At 36.2% G+C, this 26,294-nt stretch overlaps 2 protein-coding genes across 4 annotated transcripts in view; one reads left to right on the forward strand and one right to left on the reverse strand.

Moving 5' to 3' along the window:
* LOC141458393 (uncharacterized) overlaps positions 1 to 26,294 on the reverse strand; it is a 311,203-nt gene that overhangs the window by 267,803 nt on the left and 17,106 nt on the right. The window lies entirely within an intron of this gene.
* Positions 1 to 26,294, forward strand: part of E23 (ABC transporter G family member E23) — a 306,543-nt gene that overhangs the window by 249,398 nt on the left and 30,851 nt on the right. For both annotated transcript variants that reach the window (XM_074136302.1, XM_074136303.1), the window contains exons 2-3: positions 15,690 to 15,859; positions 23,221 to 23,390. In XM_074136302.1, the coding sequence (XP_073992403.1) occupies positions 15,690 to 15,859; positions 23,221 to 23,390 (340 nt within the window). The remainder of the gene's footprint in view (positions 1 to 15,689; positions 15,860 to 23,220; positions 23,391 to 26,294) is intronic.

Consider the following 26,294-nt stretch of genomic DNA (forward strand, 5'->3'; position numbering starts at 1 on the left):
AATCAAGGCTAAGATGGATTTCAGGACATTCGCTTGCTTCTAACTTATACTTTTTCTCAAACACCGAATTGAATTAGAGAACTTAAAAAAAAACAAGAAAATCCGGGAAATAAAGTTTTAAAATCAAAGTTTGGGAAAGACTTTTATATTGTAAATACGTAGGAGCCATTTTTTAAGAAAAGACCCTGAAAAGTAGGATATTTCCTTCAAATTAGAACCAATTACTCATATTAATACCAATATTAGCAACATATTTAACCGCTACTTTTAAAATTTTAAAGTTAAGGGCCGTATGCTGATTGAAGGTAATTAGAGTTGAGATTAATTTAGACCAGCGTTTCCCAACCTGTGGTACGCGAGTTGCTGGTTGGTGGTACGCGAAAAAGTAATCAATAATGGTAATTTTAAAGTAAAGTTGTTAATATGTACAGTAATAAGGTTAGTCTTTTCTCAAGATATACGAGAAAATATAATAATAGCACATTTAACGAGGATTAAAATTGTCTTTCATGGAGTATTTTTCCAAAACCCGAAAACACAAATGATAACTGGATTTCAAACCCCTTCTATAAAGAAAATTGTTGGCCCAAATGTACCCCCGATTATATAGTTCGGTTAGAAACTGGAAGGGTACCGTTAAGCGTCACCGTTTTTAAGAAAATTTTGTCCTATTGGACTAGGGTTCTGGCAATGGAAGAGAGTAGATTGCCAAAATTGTGTTTTAACAAGCTCAAACAGTTAGAAACAGTAGGTACAGGAGGAGCAGACAGGAATTGGTTCAGTCAGTTGCGGCGATGGCTAACTGTTATCGGAGAGCCAAATGTTATTTTTGAAACAGAAGTCGACATAATTAAGAAAAATATTCCGGATCTTATAGAGAAGTGGACAAATCATGTGAGGTCTATGGATATTCAAAGAGCGATTAACTCAAGCTATAGTTCGGTTTACAGGCATATTAGTGGGCTAGGTATGATAGAGGAGTACGTTAAATTCAATTGTGCGATCGATAAAATTAGAGTTGTGAGCCAGCTACGAGTAGTAAGCGATAAAAGTATAAAAGTCTGGTTTAAAAGTGGAGGCTACCACTCTATAGATACCCAATCGGTCTGCACAATATGTAATTTGAATAAGTACGAAACTCTAGAACACCTTCTAATAGAATGCCCCATTTATCAACCAATTAGGCGCCACCATCTATCAGAGTTTGTCAACGGAAATGCTCTTAATAAATTTCTATGTATTGAAAATAAGGACCATCTAAATAGAATATATTTGTTTACAATAGAAGCATTAAAGATAAGATCATTTTGCCTTAACGAATAGGTATTATTTTCTGTTATTAAATTTTAGTTAATATTTCAGTTTAATATACTTGTACATATATATAAATTAGTTTAATTAAGTTTACGTATTGCACGCAGTTTATATTGATTTTTATTTCATTGTATTGGAAAATTATAGCATAGAACCCCTGTAATGTGTATATTTAAACACTAAATACAGAACATTTATCTATCTTATCTATCTAATAAGGTTAGTCTTTTCTCAAGATATACGAGAAAATATAATAATAGCACATTTAACGAGGATTAAAATTGTCTTTCATGGAGTATTTTTCCAAAACCCGAAAACACAAATGATAACTGGATTTCAAACCCCTTCTATAAAGAAAATTTAGGAAAAGCTACATCTTTACCAATAAAAGATAAAGAAAATTTAATAGAATTATCATGTGACAGAACTTAAATGATAACTATGTAAAAATCTGCTTAAAGAGACTGGATTGTAATGAGTAAGCTCTATCCAAGCAACATTTTTTATTTTTCTATTTATCCTTTTATTGAAATTTACACCTGTACCTACAGGGTACAATAAGTAAATGCGATAAGTGTATAAATAGATAGCGTGGCAGACGTGAATGAGGGTCATCCAGTGATGGTCACGGGGCCAACAGCGCCTCAGCCGTCTTCGAGGATTGGAGAGTAGCGTAGTTGAAGACAAGTTTGCAGCCAAAGGGTTAGGGGATGAAATGAGAGTTTTTGATGAAAATTTTTATATCGGAATTTGGGCAAGTTCGGAGATCGAGTGGAATTTGGAGATCTGTATGGATTGTGTGGTTGCTAACATACGAGAAAGGAGCGTCTACTATGCGGCGGAGTATTTTGGATTGAAGTGTTTGCAGAGATTATTGATGTTTGCAGACCTATTTTTTTAGCTGTTCCGTAAAGTTCGAGTCCATAATGGTGGTGTGAAGAGCTGTATAGAGTCGTCGTTTGTTCTGTAGTGAGAGTTTTGGAGCGTTTGTCGAGTAGTCTAGCTAGAAGTTTGTATCGTTTGTTTAGCCAAGCAACATTAAATTTAATTTAAAAATAAGTTTTAAAATTAAGATCTTACACTTTGCAAAGTTTATAAAGTGAACATGAACTTAAAACTCCTTTGTAACGGATACAATTGAATCACTATACAAATAAAGATAATAATTTATTAAAGAATAAACAATTTCACGAAATACAATCATTTTTACGAAGTGGTACAATTTAGCAAGATGTGGTGTGCTATCAAGTGGTACACGAGCCAAAAAAAAATAGGTTGGGAAACGCTGATTTAGAGGGATAACTTTATAAAGCTTGAGGTATTAAGGTTAGAGAAAATAATTTATCGTGAGACTGTGAAGATTAAACGTGAAGGGATTATCTATCGGGCAGCCTAGCCGCTTAGGGCACTCCCTCTTGAATAGCAATCCAATTTCAAAAATTAGGCATACAAAAACAGCAAAAAAAGAGGCAGAAAACAAATGCTACGTTACCAAGAAAATAAGAAGCTAAAAAGTAAATGATTGAAACCGGAAACTGTAAGGCAGTTATAAGACATGATTATTGTATTTTCCGTTTTGTTTGCTAGCTAATAATTAGTTATAAAAGGATCTATTTTACTGTTGATTGGGTAATAATAGATAATGATATCTCCCGCCCTTCTTCCCTAGTTAAGAAGTTATAAAAAGATACGGTCCAGCGCTAGATGACTGTTATAAACAGCTGAAGGCAGAACAAAAAAATTATTTATTTTTCCCAACGATCTAATAATAATCGTCCAACTAGTTCACATATTAAAAATTAATTCCAAATTGTGGTACATAAAAATGAAGATTGACAATGTTACCAATTCCCCACAATGCCACCCCACCTCTCTCCTCTGGAAGACCCCCCCCCCACAATATCAGAGAAAAAAAACGGACAAAGATAGTGTGTGTGTGTGTGACAGAGAGGGAAGAAAGGTGAATGAACTCGTCTATAAGTTTGGCAGTGGGGCCACCACAACAGCTGTCGAGTTGCGGCCTGACGACCTACTGCTCAATATTTTTTTGTTATATTTCTAACATCTCTCCCCCCCCCAGCCCCTCTCTCTGACCCCACTTCTTCCTCTTTCAACTGACAAAATGAATCCACCATATTTGCTTGCTTTTAGGCCGGCCTACACACTCGTATGATTTCATTTCATTACCACAACTCTGCTTGGGTTCGAAACCCATAAAGCCGTATTCGAATTAAGAATATTTTTAAAAGTATTATTCTTACTAAAATTATTGAGTTAACATTTAAATGGCTGATTTGCTCAATACAAGAGGCCAAAAAATATCTTAGGATTCCGCTACGAATTAATTTGATGATTTCGTTTATTTATTTTGCAACTGTATCCTGGTACAATAAGCAAAAGAGATGAGAGATAAGGGATGGCGCAAATGCTCATGCACGTATACAGGGTGTATGCGGAGGAGTGGTCGAAACTTCGGGAGGTGATTCAGCAGCTCAAATGCAACAAAAAATATTCTCTTCACTTTAGCCCGATTCTAAATAGTGTCGAAAGGTTTTTAATAACACCCTACCCCGAACAGAGGGGGTGTAAATGCAGAAAACTGGGATTTTGCGAACTGACTTTTCACTACTAATTTACTCAAATGTCAATTTTTGGAGGAGGAACAAAAAGAGAAGTAACCATTTTAGTTTTTAACGACTATTATTTAATAAAACGGAAGTAAAAAGTAAAGTAGCAATAAAACGTTATAAGAAACGTTTTGAGGCTCGGTATTGAGCAGATTTATAGGAAATTTAATGCTCTTTTGTTTGGAATAATCAGATTTGTTGTAGGATAAAGGATAGAAAAGTTACGACCGTTTTTATGGTGAAAAACGCGAATATCGACGGAAAAGTTAAAAATGCAAATATCTTGGACACTATTGAGAATCGGGCCAAAGTGAAGAGAATATTTTTTTTTTGCATTTGAGCTGCTGAATCACCTCCCGAAGTTTCGAGCTCTCTCCTCCGCATGCACCCTGTATATACAGGGTGTTCATTTTAAGACGGCTCAAATGCATTTCATGCTTAAACGGTTTGATCTGAGCAAAAAATGGTAGAGGAAAAATTTGTTGCCCGTCACCTCTAGTTTCAGAATATGTGACTTGATTTTAGATTCCTGCCCGCATACGCGGCTGACGCGCGACCAAATGTGAGGGTTTGCAGTTGACCCCTCTATTTTCCATATACACAGTGTGCCTTCAAAGGTGCTTCTTCTGGCTCGCAAGCCAGGTTAGCCAGGAGGTTATCAACTGCTCTCTGCATCTGAGGAGGCACCTTTGAAGGCACAGTACATGCTTCACAAGTTGAGTAAAGTGCATTATTTGATAAATTAAAGAATAAGTTAGATCCTTTACATGAAAGATATTGATCACTTAAATATGTGGCAGGAGGTTTCCAATTTATTTTTTTTGGTAATTAAACGCAACTCTCCCAAAATTACCAAATAATTATTAAACCTTCTTGTTTGTAACAGATGTAAAATTATTTTTTAGCCATTTTCTGTATACTTGTGAACATCTAAAGCTCTTAACATTTGATTTTTCTTAGAAAAATCACTCGGAAAACGACTTATTTCCCGATATTAAGAAAAATACTAGCTTTACTGCCTTGGCAATATTTTTTAGTAGAATGGGGATGAAAAAATACATAAAAATGACCTATCGCGTGCACTTCTTTCTCTTTGATAACAAGTTACAAAAATTGAAATATGATTAATAAATACCAGATTTTGAAATGGGGCTAGCACCTTTAATTTTGAAGATATCGAATTGCGGTTTCCGGTTGCTTTCATTACTTTTTATACTCTTTAAAACTGTGTATATGGAAAATAGGGGTCAACTGCAAAACCTCACTTTTGGTCGCGCGTCAGCCGTGTATGCGGGCAGGAAACTAAAATCAAGTCACATATTCTGAAACTAGATGTGACGGGCAACAAATTTTTCCTCTACCATTTTTTTGGCTCAGATCAACCGTTTAAGCTTGAAATGCATTTGAGCCGCCTTAAAATGAACACCCTGTATATAATTTAAGTACATTTATTATACATTAATACAATAAAGTCTAAATTAGTACAATAAAGAGAATACTTAATAAAACGCTTGGTAAAGCTAGAGATCAGATTGTCGAAGTTTAACTTCGTTTCGACTTTTTTCACTTTCACCAAAATGTTTTGTACACCACCAATGTGTTTACTATCGGGGTTATTCAAGAGATATATTTCCGTTTTATGAAATACTTATTTTATTTCCTTCTCAAGAATACTTATTTCTCGATATTAAGAAAAATACTAGCTTTACTGCCTTGGCAATATTTTTAGTAGAAAGGGGATGAAAAAATACATAGAAGATCGGCGCGTTATATATTGAGATGATCGCGTGGCTACCGCCGCTTCAGTCTGCGCTGTAGATTTGAAGGAAGTGTTCTGGTGGACATGTTGTGGGATCAGAGGGTTGTAATGACTGTCTAGATTTGAGTGGAGTTTTGAGTGGAGTTTTGAGTGTATCGAGATTGGGCAATTTCAGAGTTAATGAGATTCTTTTAAAAACGAATGAACATCTATTCTATGCAAATAAAACAATGTTAAAACTAGTAAAACTCCATAAATAACAATTAATGTCAATTTAAATATTATGAATCGCGTAATAAAGAATGAAAACAGGACAGATGTTAGATAAATGTGTGTATAAAGGCGCCTGATTGTCGTCGAGAAAGTATTAACGGCAATATTAGGCACTAAATCATTTTTTATACGAATAAAACAAAAAAAAATCACAAATATTATAAATAATGAGGAAAGATTTTGGCAAAAAAATAAATAAATAATGATAAATTTTGTAATAAAAATGACTAAGAGAATTATGAGAATGAAGAAAGAGAAATGGAAAAGAGAGAGAGGTCACTGATATCTAAGATAATTCGATATTTCCGGGCACAATGACCATTTTAATTCTCTTGAGTGTAATTCTCTCTATATACTCGAATAATATATACACGTTATCTAATAAGTGATTCACATTGTCTTCTATTTCTGTGCCCAGTATTCTGTATATTTAGTTGAAGATAGATACCACAAATCTTTATCAATTTTTTTTTGTTTTACAATTTCTCTTACTATATACTTGGTAAAAGGAAATATTGTAATCGCCACAAATCTGTGAATATCAAGTTTTCCGTTTTATAAAAAGCAGGACGGGGGCTACGCCCCACGGCACCGCAGCCACAAGAAGTTTATTGTGCCTTTCCCTTTTTTAGATCTAGTAGACGAAACCACCCTTTTTAAAAAGTTTAAGGACTTTCCCTCCTAGTTATTTAGTGCGCTACTATCTCCTTTGGTCTCAAAGAACCAAAGGTTTCATACCACTCGATTGCAACGCAGTCAAACAACAATTAAGAGGTCGTTTCCTCCTCTTCCTGACACAAACTGCACAACAGTTCCGTACTAATAAGTCCCCCACCTTGTACAGACGCTTCCTGAACCTACCATACCTCGTGAATAGGCCTGTAATCAGAGTAATCTGATTTCTGCCCAAGCACAGAGTCAGTTCAGCACTTTGTTTACACAGCCAAGGCATCATAGTCTTACTGTGTTTAAACCCCACAGGACACATCAACCAGTTCTTTTCATGTTCTCTCTCCAGATCCAATCACTGAGAGCCGCCCAAACTGCATCCTTGGGTGATCCCCAGGTTCCTGGCCAGTTAATCAGCTATTTCATTCCCTTTAATCCCCACATGACCCAGCGCCCATTCCAGCCGAACTTTACTGTGCCGAGCCAGTTCTTCCAAGGCCTTATTTACATTCCCAAACCAGGGAAGAGGTAGTTCTAAAGGAGAAATTAATGTTAAAAAATGTTTATTTGACTTCGAAAATCTCTTAAAAGGGCCCATTTATTATCACTGAAGGCAAAGAACATTTTGAAGAAATCCTGAATAGTCTAAATCCTAAGAGAATGTTCACATCATTTTGTTGTGCACTTTACCTAAAAAAAATGAGAATAATTAAGGGGAAAATTGTCGTCTAGAAAATTTTGATCTCTATTGGTTCAATTTTTCTCGATAAACATTTAAGGGAAACTCTAGGATAAAGTTTTTCTTTTACAAATAATTATATCAAAAATTCACGCTTTTCCAATTTTATTCGTATTTTAAATGTGCCTTGTATAGGTGCTTCCTGAAGAGTAATCTGATTTCTTCCTAAGCCCAGAGTCACTTCAGCTCTTTGTCTACACAGCCAAGGCATCACACTCTTAATATGTTTAACCCCAGGAACACTTCACCCAGTTCTTTTCATGTTCTCTCTCCAGATCCAATCTCTGAAAGCCACATAAACTGCACCCTTAGTGTGATTCCCAGGACTGGCTGCGGGCCAATGAAAGGAGTACAGGCTCCATTCCTGGTCAGTCGATCAGCCATCCATTTTTATAACTTGGTACCACTTATTCGTATAGTTAGTTCGACGAAATATTTAATTAAGGCCGTTATGTTAACAAAATGCCAATTCAATAAAATTAATTACTGTATTACATATTAAATATTAATAAGAATTATAGCAGTACTAAAACGTTTTAATTTGCAGGAAATTGGGTAACAAAAACTGCCATTTTACTGTATAAATTTTTCCACGGCCTTCATAACTTTTCTTTGTTTTCAATTGCTAACTTTAAAAATAAAATAAAAAAAATGGAAATAATTTTTGGAGGCTAGTAGACTGCGATAACGGAAGTCGTGAGAGTGTACAAATAAAGTTTCCGCTTTTAGTTTTTCGTTTTTTTTTAATCGTATGATTAAGATTATTTACTGTGAGGTTAATGCACTTTATTGCATGTTAATTGTTTTGTTGCAGTTGAGTTGAAGGTTAAAAAAAAGTGAAGTTGTTGGATAATGAATGGTTTTTTTTTAATTTAAGTAGAGAGGGGGAGGTATATTTTGTGCAAAGGTGGGGGGGGAGAAGGTTTCAGTGGTTGATGATGATGATTAGGAGGAGGAGGAGGAGAAGAGGGGTTTGATTTTCAGGGACGTATAGTATAGTTCAACTGGATTGTAGATTGAGGCAGGACGAGTATATGTTACTATGACAACCGGCAATGCTGTTACGCAACCCTCCTCATTGTCAGTTGTAATCTTTCACTGCCTCCTTCTCCCTCTATTTGGGGGCAATACCCTCTCAGTTAACCCACGACAATATCCGTATGCATTCCTGTCTACACTTGTAAATTCAAACTATGGATCTACCCCTACCCATAACCCCCCCAAAAAAGGAATAATCCATACTCTGGAACAAGTATGGGATATAATATTTTCAATTTGAAATAAAAAGGGAAATTTGATTGGTTATTCATGCAATTTGTTCAACCAAATAAATTATGTTTTATGAATTCATCTGTTTTTTTTGAAAATTAGTTTTGTATTCATTACAAAGAGCCGTTCACTGCACAAATCGATTAACTCCACTTTTTTTGAAATATCTTAAATTTAAGAAAAAGTCATAGCTTTTTTAATTTATAATAAATTTCCCAAATAATAAAGATTAGCCACCATTAAACGACAAAAATTTTTGTTAGCCATTAAATAATAAATAATTTATTTCAGAAGCCATTTTGATCAACTCCATGCTCTAATTGTAAATCGTTGCAATAATTCAACTTAAATTCAGTAGTAAAACCTGCCTGGACTTATGGAATGGAACTCAAGGGGCTCAGCTAAAGCTTCCCATATCTACAAAATCCAATCCTTCCAGTCAAAAAACACTCCGTCGAATCGCTAAAGCTCCTTACTTTGTTTCTAATTATATCTTGCACCGGAGATTTCCTTGTCCCCCTTATGTTCCAGAAGCTACAAGATCCTGTTACATTTAAATTCCACACATCAATCATCTCACATCCTAATCCACTAGTATTCCTAACTTACTGCATTGTCTGGAAATACTCTTAAGACAGTTGAAGCGCAGGTGGGGGCCACGCGATCTTCTAAATGAAGTAAGTAAACCCAGACGACAATAGTGAACCTCTTTGGGAGTTTCACCAATGGGTGAATTCATTCCCTCATGCTATTCATATACGAGGGTCGTTTGAAAAGTCCGTGCAAAAATAAAAACTACTTAATTTTTTGGGGCAAACCTTTTTTATTTTTCAACATAGTCTCCTTTTAGGCTTATACACTTCGTCCAACGCTGCTCTAGTTTGTTGATCCCTTCCGAATAATAGGATTTGTCCAAGTCTGAAAAATAGTTTCTGCAATCACCTCCTCGTTTGAATAAAATCTTTTTCCCGCCAGCCATTTCTTCATATTGGGGAACAAATAGTAGTCCGAGGGAGCCAAGTCTGGAGAATAGGGGGGGATGTGAAACGAGTTGGAACCCTATTTCCATTAATTTTGCGACCACAACTGCTGAGGTGTGAGCTGGTGCGTTGTCGTGATGGAAAAGGACTTTTTTGTGGGCCAATCGTGGGCGTTTTTCTTGCAGCTCGGTTTTCAAACGGTCCAATAACGATGAATAATATGCACCTGTAATAGTTTTACCCTTTTCCAGATAGTCGATGAGGATTATTCCTTGCGAATCCCAAAAGACAGTCGCCATAATCTTTCCGGCCGAAGGAACGGTCTTCGCCTTTTTTGGCGCAGATTCCCCCTTGGTAACCCATTGTTTACTCGTAGATTGTTCTTTGGTCTCAGGAGTGTAGTGATGTATCCATGTTTCATCCACAGTGACGAAACGACGCTTAAAGTCCTGCGGATTCTTCTGGAACAGCTGCAATCCGTCCTTGCAACACTTCACACGATTTGAAAATCACTCGACTTCCTCGATTCAAACGAATGCCAAACACAAAGAAATAGACCGATCAGGCTGAAACTTGGTGTGTGTGTTCTTCCAAGAGATGCTACTAACTAAACATAACCTCGATACGCGCCAGTAGTGCTATCTCTCTGACTTTGCACGGACTTTTCAAACGACCCTCGTAATCTCAAAATCTCTTTCGTTAACTAGCTAAAACTTGTTTCCTCAAATTTCGTTCCATTCTACAGCAGCTCATCTTAACCCTCTCATAGAACACCCATCCATAATAGGATTTGTCCAAGTCTGAAAAATAGCCATTCGTTTCTGCAATCACCTTCTCGTTTGAATAAAATCTTTTTCCCGCCAGCCATTTCTTCATATTGGGGAACAAATAGTAGTCCGAGGGAGCCAAGTCTGGAGAATAGGGGGGATGTGAAACGAGTTGGAACCCTATTTCCATTAATTTTGCGACCACAACTGCTGAGGTGTGAGCTGGTGCGTTGTCGTGATGGAAAAGGACTTTTTTGTGGGCTTCTGTCATCCATCACCATATCATGGATTTTATCAATGATTTCTGGAGTAGTAACCTCAACAGGACGTCCAGAACGTTCACCGTCACTTGTGCCCATATGGCCACTCCGAAAATTTTGAAACCACTTATAAACTGTTCTAATCGAAGGTGCAGAGTCACCATAATGTTTATCAAGCTTCTCTTTAGTCTCCTCAGGCGTTTTGCCTTTCATAAAGTAGTGTTTAATCAACACACGAAATTCTTTTTCGTCCATTTTTTGAAAATCACTCGACTTCCTCGATTCAAACGAATGCCAAACACAAAGAAATAGACCGATCTGGCTGAAACTTGGTGTGTTAATGTTTATCAAGCTTCTCTTTAGTCTCCTGAGGCGTTTTGCCTTTCATAAAGTAGTGTTTAATCAACACACGAAATTCTTTTTCGTCCATTTTTTGAAAATCACTCGACTTCCTCGATTCAAACGAATGCCAAACACAAAGAAATAGACCGATCTGGCTGAAACTTGGTGTGTGTTCTTCCAAGAGATGCTACTAACTAAACATAACCTCGATACGCGCCAGTAGTGCTATCTCTCTGACTTTGCACGGACTTTTCAAACGACCCTCGTATTTATACTATGTATCATGTTGAATGTATCAGCTTCAGAATGTATCAGTTGCAGCCGCTGAATGTTGACGGTAAATTTATTCGAATTTATATTATAAACAGAATTATTAAAAAACAATGTACATTATTTCATCGCATTTCTCCACTTTTTTGGCTTTATTGGAGTTAAATCAAGTTGTGTGCAGTGATCCGGCTCTTTTTATAAACCCCCTTAAAATAATATAGAACCAAAATTACTATTTATATTTCCACCTAAATTCGAAATATATAAATTATTTACGAGTTTGTATAATCTTATTGAAGTATAATTAGAAAACAAATCCAAAAATTTAGTGTAGAGGGTCCCCGATTTTTCTCTTTCTGCCATGAAAATTCCTTGAATCCAAATTTTGAGTAAAGAAAAACAAAATATTGTTGATTTTTTCGAAAATTTAAGAAACATTTTTTCCCTGGAAAAACCAGATTCAAAGCTTCTAGCTACTCGGCGTAGCAATAAAGAAAACCGTGATCTCAAATTCTGAAAAATTTTCCACAAAATCAACAGCCAATTAATGAACTTGAAAAATTGCAAAAAAAAAACTGTTCACGGCAACGTTTTAATTTTTCTGCATTTAGAAATTCTGAAGCCAGAATTCCAGTAAAAATTTAGAGACTCGCTTGGAGATTGTTAAAAAATAGGGGCACCAACTTTATGTCCATGTTTCAACTTTGTGTTTCGGGTCAGTAAGCTTTACGCCTCCAATGTAGTGTTAACATTTTTTTGGATAGGCTTAAAAAAAGGAAAAAGCAAAATATCTGGTAAGAACCAAAGTAATTGGTATTAACCAAATTTTCTACAGATACTAAATTTTATTAAACGTGTTCAAGCACTACTGATTAGGTCTGTAACCAATGAGCCAGGTTTCAGCAATCTGCCCAGTAATGCTAACGCGTAACTCGTAGGAACGTGACAATAAAATTCAGATGTATGCTTTTTAACGTTTAAATCTGTTGCAAGATCCATTTGTCTTGCGGAGACTTTTGGACATTTTAGTCGCCTTTCCCCATTATTTGTTCGTATTCTACACCAATTTTACCCTACCAAAAGCACCAAAAACAAGTTTTGGATAAAAGAGATTTTTTGAGAAAGTGATTAGCTGAGAGGTTAGGATTCCCAAGCGACAATTCCGGGGTTCGAAACCTAGAAGCTTTTTACGGCTCACTCCAAGGTGATGGACAATGCCTGTGAAGAGTTAAATCCGAATATTTCCGTGAAATGATAAAACAAAGACAGAGTACGTTACTTTATATAATGTTTAAAAGATAATTTGACGTCAGTTGTTTGAAAGTGAAAGGAGAATAAACACGATCTGGAATAACGTTATTTTATTCCACCTTTATTCAAACAACTTTATGGAATATATTGTTATTATTATTTAATTTTGATATCAAAGGACGAACGAAGCAGAAGATGATGGAGGTCCAAGGAAGTGGGTAAACTACCTAATTTTGTTTTTTAGTAGTTGTGTTCACTGCATATTACAAGTAAAGACTAGTTGAAGGATATCTGTGTGTATGTATGTGCGCCGTTGCTACTGTGCGCATAACAGTAGAACTACTACGGACGATTTTACAATGAGGAGGAGGAGTAAACATGGTAGTGAGTTCATTGAACCCGGCCGGCTACTAACAACAGCAACCTCCAGGCTCAGGAGCTGAACAGAACCTAACTCACAGCCAGCGCGAGGAGGGGCAGACTCTGATCAATACAAACACAACACAAGCTGGCTATGTGCACTGTCCCTTTCTGGCCAGATCCTCCATAACAAACTCTCACTCTTAGCAACCTGTTCTCCTATCTACTACACATATCTCTAGTCATTGGTCATTTATAATTAATAAATTCATATATATTTAGATGGCTGTAATTAAAGTCAGTACACATGCAACAATTTTGTTTACTCCAAGCTTCACTTCGTAAAAAACATATACACGACATGGAACAATATTGATTGGATATCTGACCAGCGAAAATAATGAAGGCATTGCACTAATTCCTCCTCCGAAAAACACTTCATAGCTTTGAACAAGAGAATTACGAAGTTACCGATGCGATTTCTTCTGAAAAGAGTAATCAACACCCTGATTCTGGTTACCAAAAATGGTCGTAGTGTTTTAAAACGTGCTGAAGAAGCTGCTTAGGATGAAGCTGAACGATGCTGGGACAAGAAACGCAAGATCTAAGTTAAGAACACTGACTTATTTCATAACTGTTTGGAGCCACTAGGTTTTGGCTACAAAAAAAAAACTAATTGCGGTGCAACTATTTTCGTAAGAGGCGCCACGGTAGCCGAGTGGTTAGAGACGAGACCTGTAAAGCTAATATGTATTGTGGTACTGGGTTCGATTCACCCGGTCTAGGCCTTAGATTTTTATTTAATGGTTAATATGAGAAATTTACAGTAAAGTGTTAGGTGTTTATAGGCTAGACCCGCAAAGCTAAGATGTATTGTTGGTTTAGTGGGTTCGATTCCCCCAGTCTAGGCCATGGATTTTATTTAATGGTTAATATGAGAAATTTACAGTAAAGTGTTAGGTGTTTATAGGCTAGACCCGCAAAGCTAAGATGTATTGTTGGTTTAGTGGGTTCGATTCCCTGGTCTAGACCTTGTATTTTATTTAATGGTTAATATGAGAAATTTATAGTAAAGTATGTTAGGCGGTTATAGGCTAGACCCGCAAAGCTAAGATGTATTGTTGGTTTAGTGGGTTCGATTCCCCCAGTCTAGGCCTTGGATTTTATTTAATGGTTAATAAGAGAAATTTATAGTAAAGTATGTTAGGCGGATATAGGCTAGACCCGCAAAGCTAAGATGTATTGCGGTACTAGTCTAGCCCTTGCATTTTATTTAATAGTAAATATGAGAAATTAACATTTAAGTATGTTTGCTAGTCGCCTCCGTCCACGACATCTAATTTGGTAGTTGGACGTGAGGCTCACTTGAAAAAGTAGGCTTTACTTTTATTACTTTTTTTCCCCTTAGAACACACCGTGTATTTGTCAAGTGATAAGTTTTAGTTCAGGAGTAAAACGTTCAGATTTTGAAGGAAATTTGTGTTTTACAACTTAGAGAACCCTACAGAAAGTCGTGTGAGTAGACAGAGCAGAAATTTTATTTGATTTGTTTACAATTTAGCGCATTCCAACATTGTTTATTGCATAGAAAATAATCAATGGCCAAAAAGTTCTGCCAGACAAACCATGGTGGCGACTACATACTAACATATACGAGTATAATACACTAAACATCTTTGGAGATGTATCTGAAACAAAATGGTATAAACAGTGGAATCCATTATTATACATTTATACACACAGACATACCTACACATCAGAAAATAAGAGACAATCGTAAAGTACAGCTGTAAAGAGGAGGGAAAAGGGAACCCCCCCCAAAAAAAAATTGTAAATAACGTGTTATCGTGCGTTATCGTTCGTCAGAGCAGGGGGTAACGCCTCCCTTTACTTTCCCTCTGAAATCTACATAACTTTAGCGTTATTGTCTTCTCAATTACACGATTATCGATTCTCTTTTTATACAATTACATTATAATTACGCTTCTAATTGAGAAAAGAAAATTATTCTGTGGAACAATGTTTAGCGCGTTCTAACTTACCGCTGGATTCAAAGGAACTATGTGAGGAAGAATAAATAGTATTTCCCCTATTTTTGAGGTTCCTCCAAAAGTTGTATAAAAATGATTTTAGGGTGCAAAAACAAAATGATGTTTGGAGATTTCGGGAGAAAGTTCTATTAAATATTGATGGGAACTAACTTGGATTTTAAAAATATTAAGTTTTTGGAAAATAATGAACTTATCAAAAGTCGGAATCAAAGCTTTGAACTTCGCTGATTTTCTTTTGTTTTGGGTGGGTTTTAAAAATCTGTTGATTCTTGCAACAAATTTCAAGTGCTGTCACACAATAATTGATTTTATTGTAGTTTTAGGGGGAATATTGAGTTTTAAATTTACATAAAAAAAAAAAGAAATAATCAAAATTCAAATGATACAAGCCTATAAGGAAGGGATTGGCTAATTAGGCAGCATTCTGGGTTCTCTCGAGGAGATTCTGGGTTTAAATCCAGCTAATAGCTCTTAGTTTATCTCTTTCTGGGAGCTACTAACAGGTGATAGACAATGCTTTCTATCTGTAACGAGAGAACACCCAGTGCACTGAAAAAAAGCTCCAATGACTTCAGATGCCGATGCGCCTTAAATTAAAAAAAAATAAATAAATAAAGCATTTTTCTTCTGTAGAGCTGAAAATCTACCGATATTGTTCAGCAAAAGTGCTGATTTTATTTGATTATCTTTATGAATATAGACTAATTATGGCATAGTACAATAATTTGCATTTTTTTTTTTTTTTTTTTGCATTTCAGGAGTGATATAGGGCACACACCATGTCTCGGTCCACAGCCTCACACTCCGCACCGACCTCTGGAGCTGGTCTTCACCGGTCTTACTGTATCCGTAGAAAAAAGGCAAATATTAAAGGATGTTTCCGGATTTGTTAAACCTGGACAACTGTTGGCCGTTATGGGACCATCTGGTAAGATTTCACTGAGTATTTTATTGATTCATGTTTTTTTTTTTTTTTCTCTCTCGAGATTTTCATCTCCAATTCGAGGAAAGAAACAAAACGGAATATTGTCTTCTTGAGCACAGTGTGTGGACAAGAAAGGTTTTGGGCTGAAATTTCAGCCCAAAGCTCTGGGAGTGGGGTTGCAATGGAAACAACCAGCTCTTCCAAAGAGGAAGAAGTGAAATGCACGCCATTTATCGTCAGCCATACCTTTTTTTTAGGAAAAGACACAGAAATCAGCAGCAGAGAATCACTTTCTTAAGTTAAACGATGAAAAAAAGAGCTCAGATAACAAAATGTAGCCCAATGGGGGGAGGGGGACGAAGCTTACCTACGATTAGAGGCCCAAAATTTATCCTATACCGTGTAATTCTGTCAAATTATCCCACACATAAAAACTAATTTTGGAAGAGGCCTCACATATATGGGGCTAACTCCTCTCCCATTCCATGTACAGCATCGAGACCCCCAAAAGGAACATCTACATAAAATTCCAAATCGAATGACACCACATTCATGAAAATCGGTTCACGCGTTTAGGCGCTACCTTGTTTACAAAAAAAAAAAAAAGGTAACAAGAACATTTTCTGAAAATGCCGTTTTTGCTCATTTTCAGCAACTTTTTTTTCACGAAATCTATTAGGTCTGGGTTTTGGCAAAATTTGCCCTATATTTTTAAAGAAAATTTGGGAATTTTATCTTTTATAGGAAAAAAGAGAAAAAAAATTATCAAAGTTGGGGTGTTTTTCAACGTTACTGCTTTTTCTGGTGCAGTTTTTGACGATCTCAACCCTTATACAACTGGCCCTACCGGACAGTTGAAAAAAAAAAAAAAAAAAAATTATTTCTGTCCGAAAAGAGGGGGGCAGTTGTTGATCTAGTGGTCAAGAGCGTGGCTTTATAATTAGGAGATACGCAGTTCGAATCCCGCGTATGACTAATTTTTATTTGTTAGTAAAAATTGTTTGTAGTAAAGTATAAGCTTCCGCTCCCGTCCAGCGACACCTAATTGGTAGTTGGACGTTAAGCCCCGCCTCAATAAAAAAAAATGGGCGATTACTTTACATGTCCGAATTGGTTAAAAAAAAAAATATGTTAACGCTAATGAACATGCTCTCACATAAACTTTTAATAATAAAATTTTTATTACGCTAACATAAATTTTTTTGGCAGACAAAACAATAAGTCTAAGGCTAATTGGTTAATACTGCCCTTATTGGACTATAAAACAGGAAGTTATCCTAAACCAAAAACTAAATGAACCAGAAAGTAATTAGTTATGGCAATACAAAAAAATAAAGATAAAAATAAATGTTTAGGTCTGTACAAAAAAAAAAAAAAAAAAAATTCAGCACGTTGCAAAATAGAACTAAAAGTCCCCTACGTCGTTTATAGATGTTATTTCCTCCGTCTTCCGTCTTGGAAGTTTATATGAGCAGACTTTGCAGAAGAAGTGAAGTGGAAGCCAACTAAAACTTTGTTTAGTTTTGAGCGGAGGAGAGAATCAGAGGAGCTTTGCAGACAGTTCATTGACCCGGCCTGCACATTTAGCCAGCCTAAAACTTGATGCTGTGTCTGTTGAAAATAAAATAAAACAAAACCCACTGCGCGCGCACCCAATACTAACACATTCACCCACAGTCACACGGACGACACTAATGCACACACTGTGTCAATTGAAATAAAAAATGAAACACACACACACACACACACAGAGTTACATTTTCTCTAATCTCCTTTCTTTCAATTGGCTGGATGTCCTAAATTTAGTTTACAGCTTTTGAAAAAGAACACTCTTGTTTCAAAAATCCTATTTTAACTTTTACTGCAAGAAAAAAAATGCATACCGAAATGCATAATCATTGCAGTTCTTTTTGCCTGTTTCAAAGCAGGAACGAATATGGGTCGCCGGATGTTGTAAATAGGGCTTTTTAAAGTTTATAAACTGTCCTATATCCTTATTTTGCTGCACCTATACATTTTTATTGTATCCTTAATTTTACCAAAGGACCTTTCAAACATTATTGCATAACAACTGCATTTTGTCCCCCCCCCTATACACACACTCAACACACAGAGACAGAGTCAGAGAGAGAGAGAGAATACTCCTACAAAAAAAAGACGTATTGTTCATTTTATTTTTTATTCAATTCTATCAACTCTTAAATTTAAAAGTTGAATAAAATAAGAATATTACTGTTAGACATGTTTGAACATGTTTTGCATTATGTAAAAAGTCAATATAAAGTTTTTTATGCAGCAAAGTTTGTTGCTAAAAAAAAAAGATGGGGCAGGGAAAAAAAAGAAAAAGGAAAAGTCAAATTGTCACTAGTGATAATGTACTTGATACACAGGGTGTTCATTTTAAGACGGTTCAAATGTATTTCATGCTTAAACGGTTGATCTGAGCGAAAAAAAATGGTAGAGGAAAAATTGCTCGCAAGCCAGGTTAGCCAGGAGGTTATCAACTGCTTTCTGTATCTGAGGAGGCACCTTTGAAGGTACAGTACATGCTTCACAAGTTGAGCAAAGTGCATTATTTGTTTAATTAAGGAATAAGTTTGATCCTTTACATGAACGTTATTGATCACTTAAATATGTAGCAGGAGGTTTCCAATTTCTTTGGTAATTAAACGCAACTCTCCCTAAAATTACCAAATAATTATTAATCCTTCTTGTTTGTAATAGATGTAAAATTAATTTTTAACCATTTTGTGTATACTTGTGAACATCTAAAGCTCTTAACATCTGATTTTTCTTAGAAAAATCACTCGGAAAACTACTTACGAGGGTCGTTTGAAAAGTCCGTGCAAAGTCAGAGAGATAGCACTACTGGCACGTATCGAGGTTATGTTTAGTTAGTAGCATCTCTTGGAAGAACATACACCAAGTTTCAGCCAGATCGGTCTATTTCATTGTGTTTGGCATTCCTTTGAATTGAGTGATTTTCAAAAAATGGACGAAAAAGAATTTCGTGTGTTGAATAAACACTACGAAAGGCAAAACGCCTGAGGAGACTAAAGAGAAGCTTGATAAACATTATGGTGACTCTGCACCTTCGATTAGAACAGTTTATAAGTGGTTTCAAAATTTTCGGTGTGGCCATATGGGCACAAGTGACGCTGAACGTTCTGGACGCCCTGTTGAGGTTACTACTCCAGAAATCATTGATAAAATCCATGATATGGTGATGGATGACAGAAGAGTGAAGGTGCGTGAGATTGCTAGTGCTGTGGGCATCTCGAATGAACAGGTACATAATATTTTGCATCAACATTTGGACATGATAAAGCTATCCGCAAAGATGGGTGCCGCGATTGCTCACGCTTGACCAAAAACGAAATCGTGTGAAGTGTTGCAAGGACGGTTTGCAGCTGTTCCAGAAGAATCCGCAGGACTTTAAGCGTCGTTTCGTCACTGTGGATGAAACATGGATACATCACTACACTCCTGAGACCAAAGAACAATCTAAACAATGGGTTACCAAGGGGGAATCTGCGCCTTAAAAGGCGAAGACCGTTCCTTCGGCTGGAAAGATTATGGCGACTGTCTTTTGGGATTCGCAAGGAATAATCCTCATCGACTATCTGGAAAAGGGTAAAACTATTACAGGTGCATATTATTCATCGTTATTGGACCGTTTGAAAACCTAGCTACAAGAAAAACGCCCACGATTGGCCCACAAAAAAGTCCTTTTCCATCACGACAACGCACCAGCTCACACCTCAGTAGTTGTGGTCGCAAAATTAATGGAAATAGGGTTCCAACTCGTTTCGCATCCCCGCTATTCTCCAGACTTGGCTCCCTCGGACTACTATTTGTTCCCCAATATGAAGAAATGGCTGGCGGGAAAAAGATTTTATTCAAACGAGGAGGTGATTGCAGAAACGAATGGCTATTTTTCAGACTTGGACAAATCCTATTATTCGGAAGAGATCAACAAACTAGAGCAGCGTTGGGCGAAGTGTATAAGCCTAAAAGGAGACTATGTTGAAAAATAAAAAAGGTTTACCCCAAAAAATTAAGTAGTTTTTATTTTTGCACGGACTTTTCAAACGACCCTCGTATTTCCCGATATTGAGAAAATACTAGCTTTAGTGCCTTGGCAATATTTTTAGTAGAAAGCGGATGAAAAAATACATAAAAATGACCTATCGCGTGCTCTTCTTTCTCTTTGATAACAAGTTAAAAAATTGAAATATGATTAATAAATACCAGATTTTGAAATGGCCTAGCACCTTTAATTTTGAAGATATCGAATTGCGGTTTCTGGTTTCTTTCATTACTTTTTATACTCTTTAAAACTATATGGAAAATAGGGGTCAACTGCAAAACCTCACTTTTGGTCGCGCGTCACCCGCGTGTGCGGGCTGGAAACTAAAATCAAGTCACATATTCTGAAACTAGAGGTGACGGGCAACAAATTTTTCCTCTACCATTTTTTTGGCTCAGATCAACCGTTTAAGCTTGAAATGCATTTGAGCCGCCTTAAAATGAACACCCTGTATATAATTTAAGTACATTTATTATACATTAATACAATAAAGTTAAATATAAAAGAGAATACTTAATAAAACGCTTGGTAAAGCTAGAGATCAGATTGTCGAAGTTTAACTTCGACTTTTTTCACTTTCACCAAAATTTTATTGACACCACCAATGTGTTTATTATCGGGGTTATTCCAGAGATATGTTTCCGTCTTTTGAAATACTTATTTTATTTCCTTCTCAAGAGGAAATAATTTTTATTTTATTGAATTTCCCACGATTCATTGCAGGATAAATAGAAACTGAATATTGTAATGGCCAGAAATATTTTAATTTTAAGGGTCATTTGATGGACGCAGTCGGCATCTTGGATCCGGAAAAATTTATATTTTCTTTGTATAATTAGCTGGACTTTTTTAACCATTTATTCCACAAATTTTATCGAGTCTTTTATCGATCGAAAAATATTATAAGAATGTTATGCATCAATTTTTTTTTTCATACTTTAATGCTGCTTAGAAAAACAGAAAATAACGTCCAAAAATCTACGTAAAACGCCAAAAAAAAAGACAGTGATTTGTTTAAAAATGACTTAGCAGCTTTTAAGGGTTCTGTATTTCTTATGTATTAGATTTAGTAATAGAAATAAATCAGATACATATATGGATAAATAGATAACACAGGTCTACAGTGATTTTGCTGTTTTGAGTTTTTGAGTCATTTTGAAGTAATATGCATGTCCTGATACCAAGCATGATACCCGTTTACTTGTATCACATACCATTTTTTTTTTAGTCTTAGTCTTAATTTGTTAGTCTTAGTAGCGTTATTGCATACTTCACACTATCTTTTATTTTTAATATTGTAACGAAGTTGACCTGAGGAGCCTGACAAGCCTTTATACGAGGGTTGTTTGAAAAGTCCGTGCAAAAATAAAAACTACTTAATTTTATGGGGTAAACCTATTTTATTTTTCAACACAGTCTCCTTTTAGGCTTATACACTTCGTCCAACGCTGCTCTAGTTTGTTGATCCCTTCCGAATAATAGGATTTGTCCAAGTCTGAAAAATAGCCATTCGTTTTTGCAATCACCTCCTCGTTTGAATAAAATCTTTTTCCCGCCAGCCATTTCTTCATATTGGGGCACAAATAGTAGTCCGAGGGAGCCAAGTCTGGAGAATATGGGGGATGTGAAACGAGTTGGAACCCTATTTCCATTAATTTTGCGATCACAACTGCTGAGGTGTGAGCTGGTGCGTTGTCGTGATGGAAAAGGACTTTTTTGTGGGCCAATCGTGGGCGTTTTTCTTGCAGCTCGGTTTTCAAACGGTCCAATAACGATGAATAATATGCACCTGTAATAGTTTTACCCTTTTCCAGATAGTCGATGAGGATTATTCCTTGCGAATCCCAAAAGACAGTCGCCATAATCTTTCCGGCCGAAGGAACGGTCTTCGCCTTTTTTGGCGCAGATTCCCCCTTGGTAACCCATTGTTTAGATTGTTTGTAGTGATGTATCCATGTTTCATCCACAGTGACGAAACGACGCTTAAAGTCCTGCGGATTCTTCTGGAACAGCTGCAAACCGTCCTTGCAACACTTCACACGATTTCGTTTTTGGTCAAGCGTGAGCAATCGCGGCACCCATCTTGCGGATAGCTTTGTCATGTTCAAATGTTGATGCAAAATATTATGTACCCGTTCATTCGAGATGCCCACAGCACTAGCAATCTCACGCACCTTCACTCTTCTGTCATCCATCACCATATCATGGATTTTATCAATGATTTCTGGAGTAGTAATCTCAACAGGGCCGTCCAGAACGTTCAGCGTCACTTGTGCCCATATGGCCACTCCGAAAATTTTGAAACCACTTATAAACTGTTCTAATCGAAGGTGCAGAGTCACCATAATGTTTATCAAGCTTCTCTTTAGTCTCCTGAGGCGTTTTGCCTTTCATAAAGTAGTGTTTAATCAACACACGAAATTCTTTTTCGTCCATTTTTTGAAAATCACTCGACTTCCTCGATTCAAACGAATGCCAAACACAAAGAAATAGACCGATCTGGCTGAAACTTGGTGTGTGTTCTTCCAAGAGATGCTACTAACTAAACATAACCTCGATACGCGCCAGTGGTGCTATCTCTCTGACTTTGCACGGACTTTTCAAACGACCCTCGTAGATGTAACCAAGAAGTTTTTTAGGAAACACCAAAGATCCTTACTACGCAAAATTAGTAGCCACAATGCTTGAGATATTCAGAATTCTCGGATGCAACATGAGTCTTAAGGTGCACTTTCTATTTTCGCAATTGGATGTATTTCCTGAGAATCTGGGGACGGTGAGCGAGGGACAAGGCGAACGCTTCCATCAGCACATCCGGGAGATGGAACGACGGTACCAAGGACGATGGAGTATATCAATGATAGCGGATTACTGCTGGACGCTTCACAAAGAGAAGACTCTGCAGCAGGTCATAAGAAAAGATCACTGGAAGGCAAACGAAAACGTTATTATTGATTAAATAACATTCTAGTGAATCAACATTGCGCATTTCCAAGCAATACAACCAGCATTTTAATCAAAACTGCATCAACATTTGAAAAGAAATGTGCATTTTTTGCAATTAACATTGAATTTTTCATTCTCGATTTGTAAAAAAACCTGATGTGGTAGGAGAAAAGGGGGGTTATTTTTGAAAATGGCTGTACTCAATTGTATATAATCACTTTTCAGAAGTAAAACAGCTCTCAAAAAGTTTCATTTTGTAGACCTGTGTAATTGATTTTAACCTTACAGGTAAATAACTAAATATTTTTAAACTATAATTTCTTTGCAGGTTGTGGAAAGACAACATTATTAAATTGTTTATCCGGTAGAGTAAAAATGGATTCCGGGACGATAAGGCTAAACAGAGAACGTATGAACAAACGATGGAAACGAAGGATATGTTACGTATTACAACAGGATGTTTTCTTTCCAGATCTTACCTTAAGGCAAACATTAGAGGTAAGCGATTAATTTTTTTGTTTTTGTTTTCGTTTTTTGTACCATCATCAGGATAAACAGGAAATGGATTTGGAAAAAAAAAAGATTATGCTTAGAGGAATATACTTCGGCGATCTGCGATCCTTTTTAACTACCAACCTAGCCAAGATTTAGTGTGCAGCTGTGTATATAAAATAATAATAAATTATTATTTTATATAATAAAATAATTTGTAATAAAAATATTTTTATGAGTAATAAATTTAAGAACAATAAACCCATATTTAATTTTTTAAACAAAAAAAAAAGCTAACAAAAACAATATCAGGTTATTAATATAAGAAGGTTATTTCACTGTAAACAAGACACCATACTATGTTAGGTTAGTGATAATAAACTCGGGAGACATTTTGTTGTGTAGGAAGGTTTTTATAGCCAATCAAATTGTATTATATGATTTTTTTTTTTTAAACTAATATTTTAATAGTTATTAATATTTTTTTTGATAACGTTTTCGAATTTATTTTGGGGGGAGCTGTCCCATTATCTTTTTTATTAAAATAGAGAAATAAAAATTAGTATAACTATTTCACTTAAATTGGGTGCGTTCCTTAAATAGAAACTAAACTCGAGACTACATTTAATTATTTTATTAAGTGAATATATAGGCTTCGTGACCGTAAATTAGTAAACTAACGACTTAAGATTGGCGAGGAATCGGTCAAATAAAACAACACGCCTTTTTGCCAACGTTTCGACAAATATATTGCCTTCTTCAGGGCCTGGATATTACAAATACATGTATGGCCCTGTTGAAGACAATATATTTGTCGAAACGTTGGCAAAAAGGCAAGTTGTTGTTTTTATTTGATCGATTCCTCGCCAATCTTGAATCCTTAGTTTATTTTATGTTAAGATTAACAAGATTTCAAAACTGCAACATTACATCGAAATGAAATGTTAGACGGGAAACTACCCTGCTCAGAATGTCTTACAATGAATAATTGTCCAATTGTTCATATCAAAATAATAGATCTATACAGGATGTATAGAGTGATCTATACACGGAGGAGAGCAGCGAAACTTCGGGAGGTGATTCAGCAGCTCAAATGCAACAGAAAAACGTTCTATTCACTTTGGACTGATTCTCAATAGTGTCCAAGATATTTGCCCTTTTTTATGATCGTGTCCAGAGGATATCTTTCTTATACATCGTGCTGCACTGTTAGTTGTTTTTTATAGGTGTAATTTTCTATTTTCTCGTAATGTATATTATATTTTTACTATATTTTGTGAAGTCCCAACTCTCTTGTAAAACTGCTAGTTGTAACAAGTAATAAATATATTTGCCTTTTTTAACTTTTCCGTCGATATTCGCGTTTTTCACCATAAAAACGGCCGTAACGTTTCTATCCTTTATCCTATAACAAATCTGCTTATTCCACAAGAAAGAGCATTAAATTTGGTTATAAATGTGCTTAACCCAGAGCCTCTCAAAACGTTTCACATAAACAATGAAATTCTTACTTATATTTACGAGTATTTAAGGACAGAAAAGTTACTGCCGTTTTTATGGTGGAAAACTTAAAAATACAAATATCTTGGACACTATTGAGAATCAGTCCAAAGTGAATAGAATACTTTTTGTTGCATTTGAGCTGCTGAATCACCTCTCGAAGTTTCGACCTGTCTCCTTCGTTTTGAAAAACAAAAATTACAGGAAAGGAGAAAAATTTTTCAGTAAAATGAAACTTCCGAATGTGAACTACAGGGTGACCCAGTGAAAATGACCACATTTATTTCTTTAATAACAACAAAAGTATTACAGATATAAAAGTAACAAAAAAATCTTTGAAAAGTAGAAACATGGGAGATTATTTATAGAATATTACATCCTTCAAATGATGACCGTTCTGGGCTTTACATTCTTCCAATCGTTTAACGAAGTTTTTGAATACTTTCTTCAGCATGGAAGCCGAAATTTTTGCGAATTCGGCTCTAATCCTCGATTTTAAATCCTCTAGATCACGGGGCTTGGTTTCACAAACACGACTTTTCAAATACCCCCACAGAAAAAAATCTGGAACCGTCAAATCTGGCGAGCGAGGCGGCCAAGCGAAATCTGAAGAACGTGACAATAAACGAATTCCAAACGTTTCTTTCAACAACGCAAGTGTAAGAGCGGCGGTGTGACAAGTTGCCCCGTCTTGCTGGAACCAGGTTCGATTCAAACGACGTTTGCGGCGGAGTTGGGGGATGAGGAACAAGTTTAACATCTCCCTGTACCTCTCTCCACTGACGGTTCCGTCGAAAAAATACGGTCCGATAATCCCCCACGACGCTACACCGGCCCATACTGTAACTCGTTGGCTATGTAACGGTTTTTTCTGGAATGAATTGGGGATTACCACTTGCCCAGAACCGAAAGTTTTGTTTATTTACCGATCCAGAGAGTTCGAAATGAGCTTCATCGCTCATTAAAAGATTATTTAAATCAATCTCACCATCGTCCAATTTCTTTAACAAGTTTTTCGGCGAAAAGTAATCTCTGTCGGTAATCAGTTTCTTTCAACTCTTGAGTGATCATCAACTTATATGGATGGTGGTTCAAGTCTGAGGTTAGAATTCGACGCACAGATTCCCTTGATAACTTTAAAGAATCTGCGTGACGGCGAGCGGAACGAGTTGGACTAATTTTTATTGCTTGGCAAACTTTTCCGATGTTTTCCGGTGAACGAACTGTTCTTTTGGCACCTGGATGAATCTTATCAGTCGTCTTGCCACTTTCACGGAAGTTTTCAACCCACCTGAGGATCGATTTTCGCGTAGGAACAGATTCATTACTTTTAACTTTGAACTGTTTACGAAACGCTCTATGAACTTTCACAACTGATTTATCTCGAAAATACGCTTCTACACAAAATGC

This window comes from Rhodnius prolixus, unplaced genomic scaffold, assembly GCF_049639745.1.
Source record: "Rhodnius prolixus isolate KJV_2025 unplaced genomic scaffold, Rpr scaffold_5, whole genome shotgun sequence".
Taxonomy (NCBI): Eukaryota; Metazoa; Arthropoda; class Insecta; order Hemiptera; family Reduviidae; genus Rhodnius; species Rhodnius prolixus.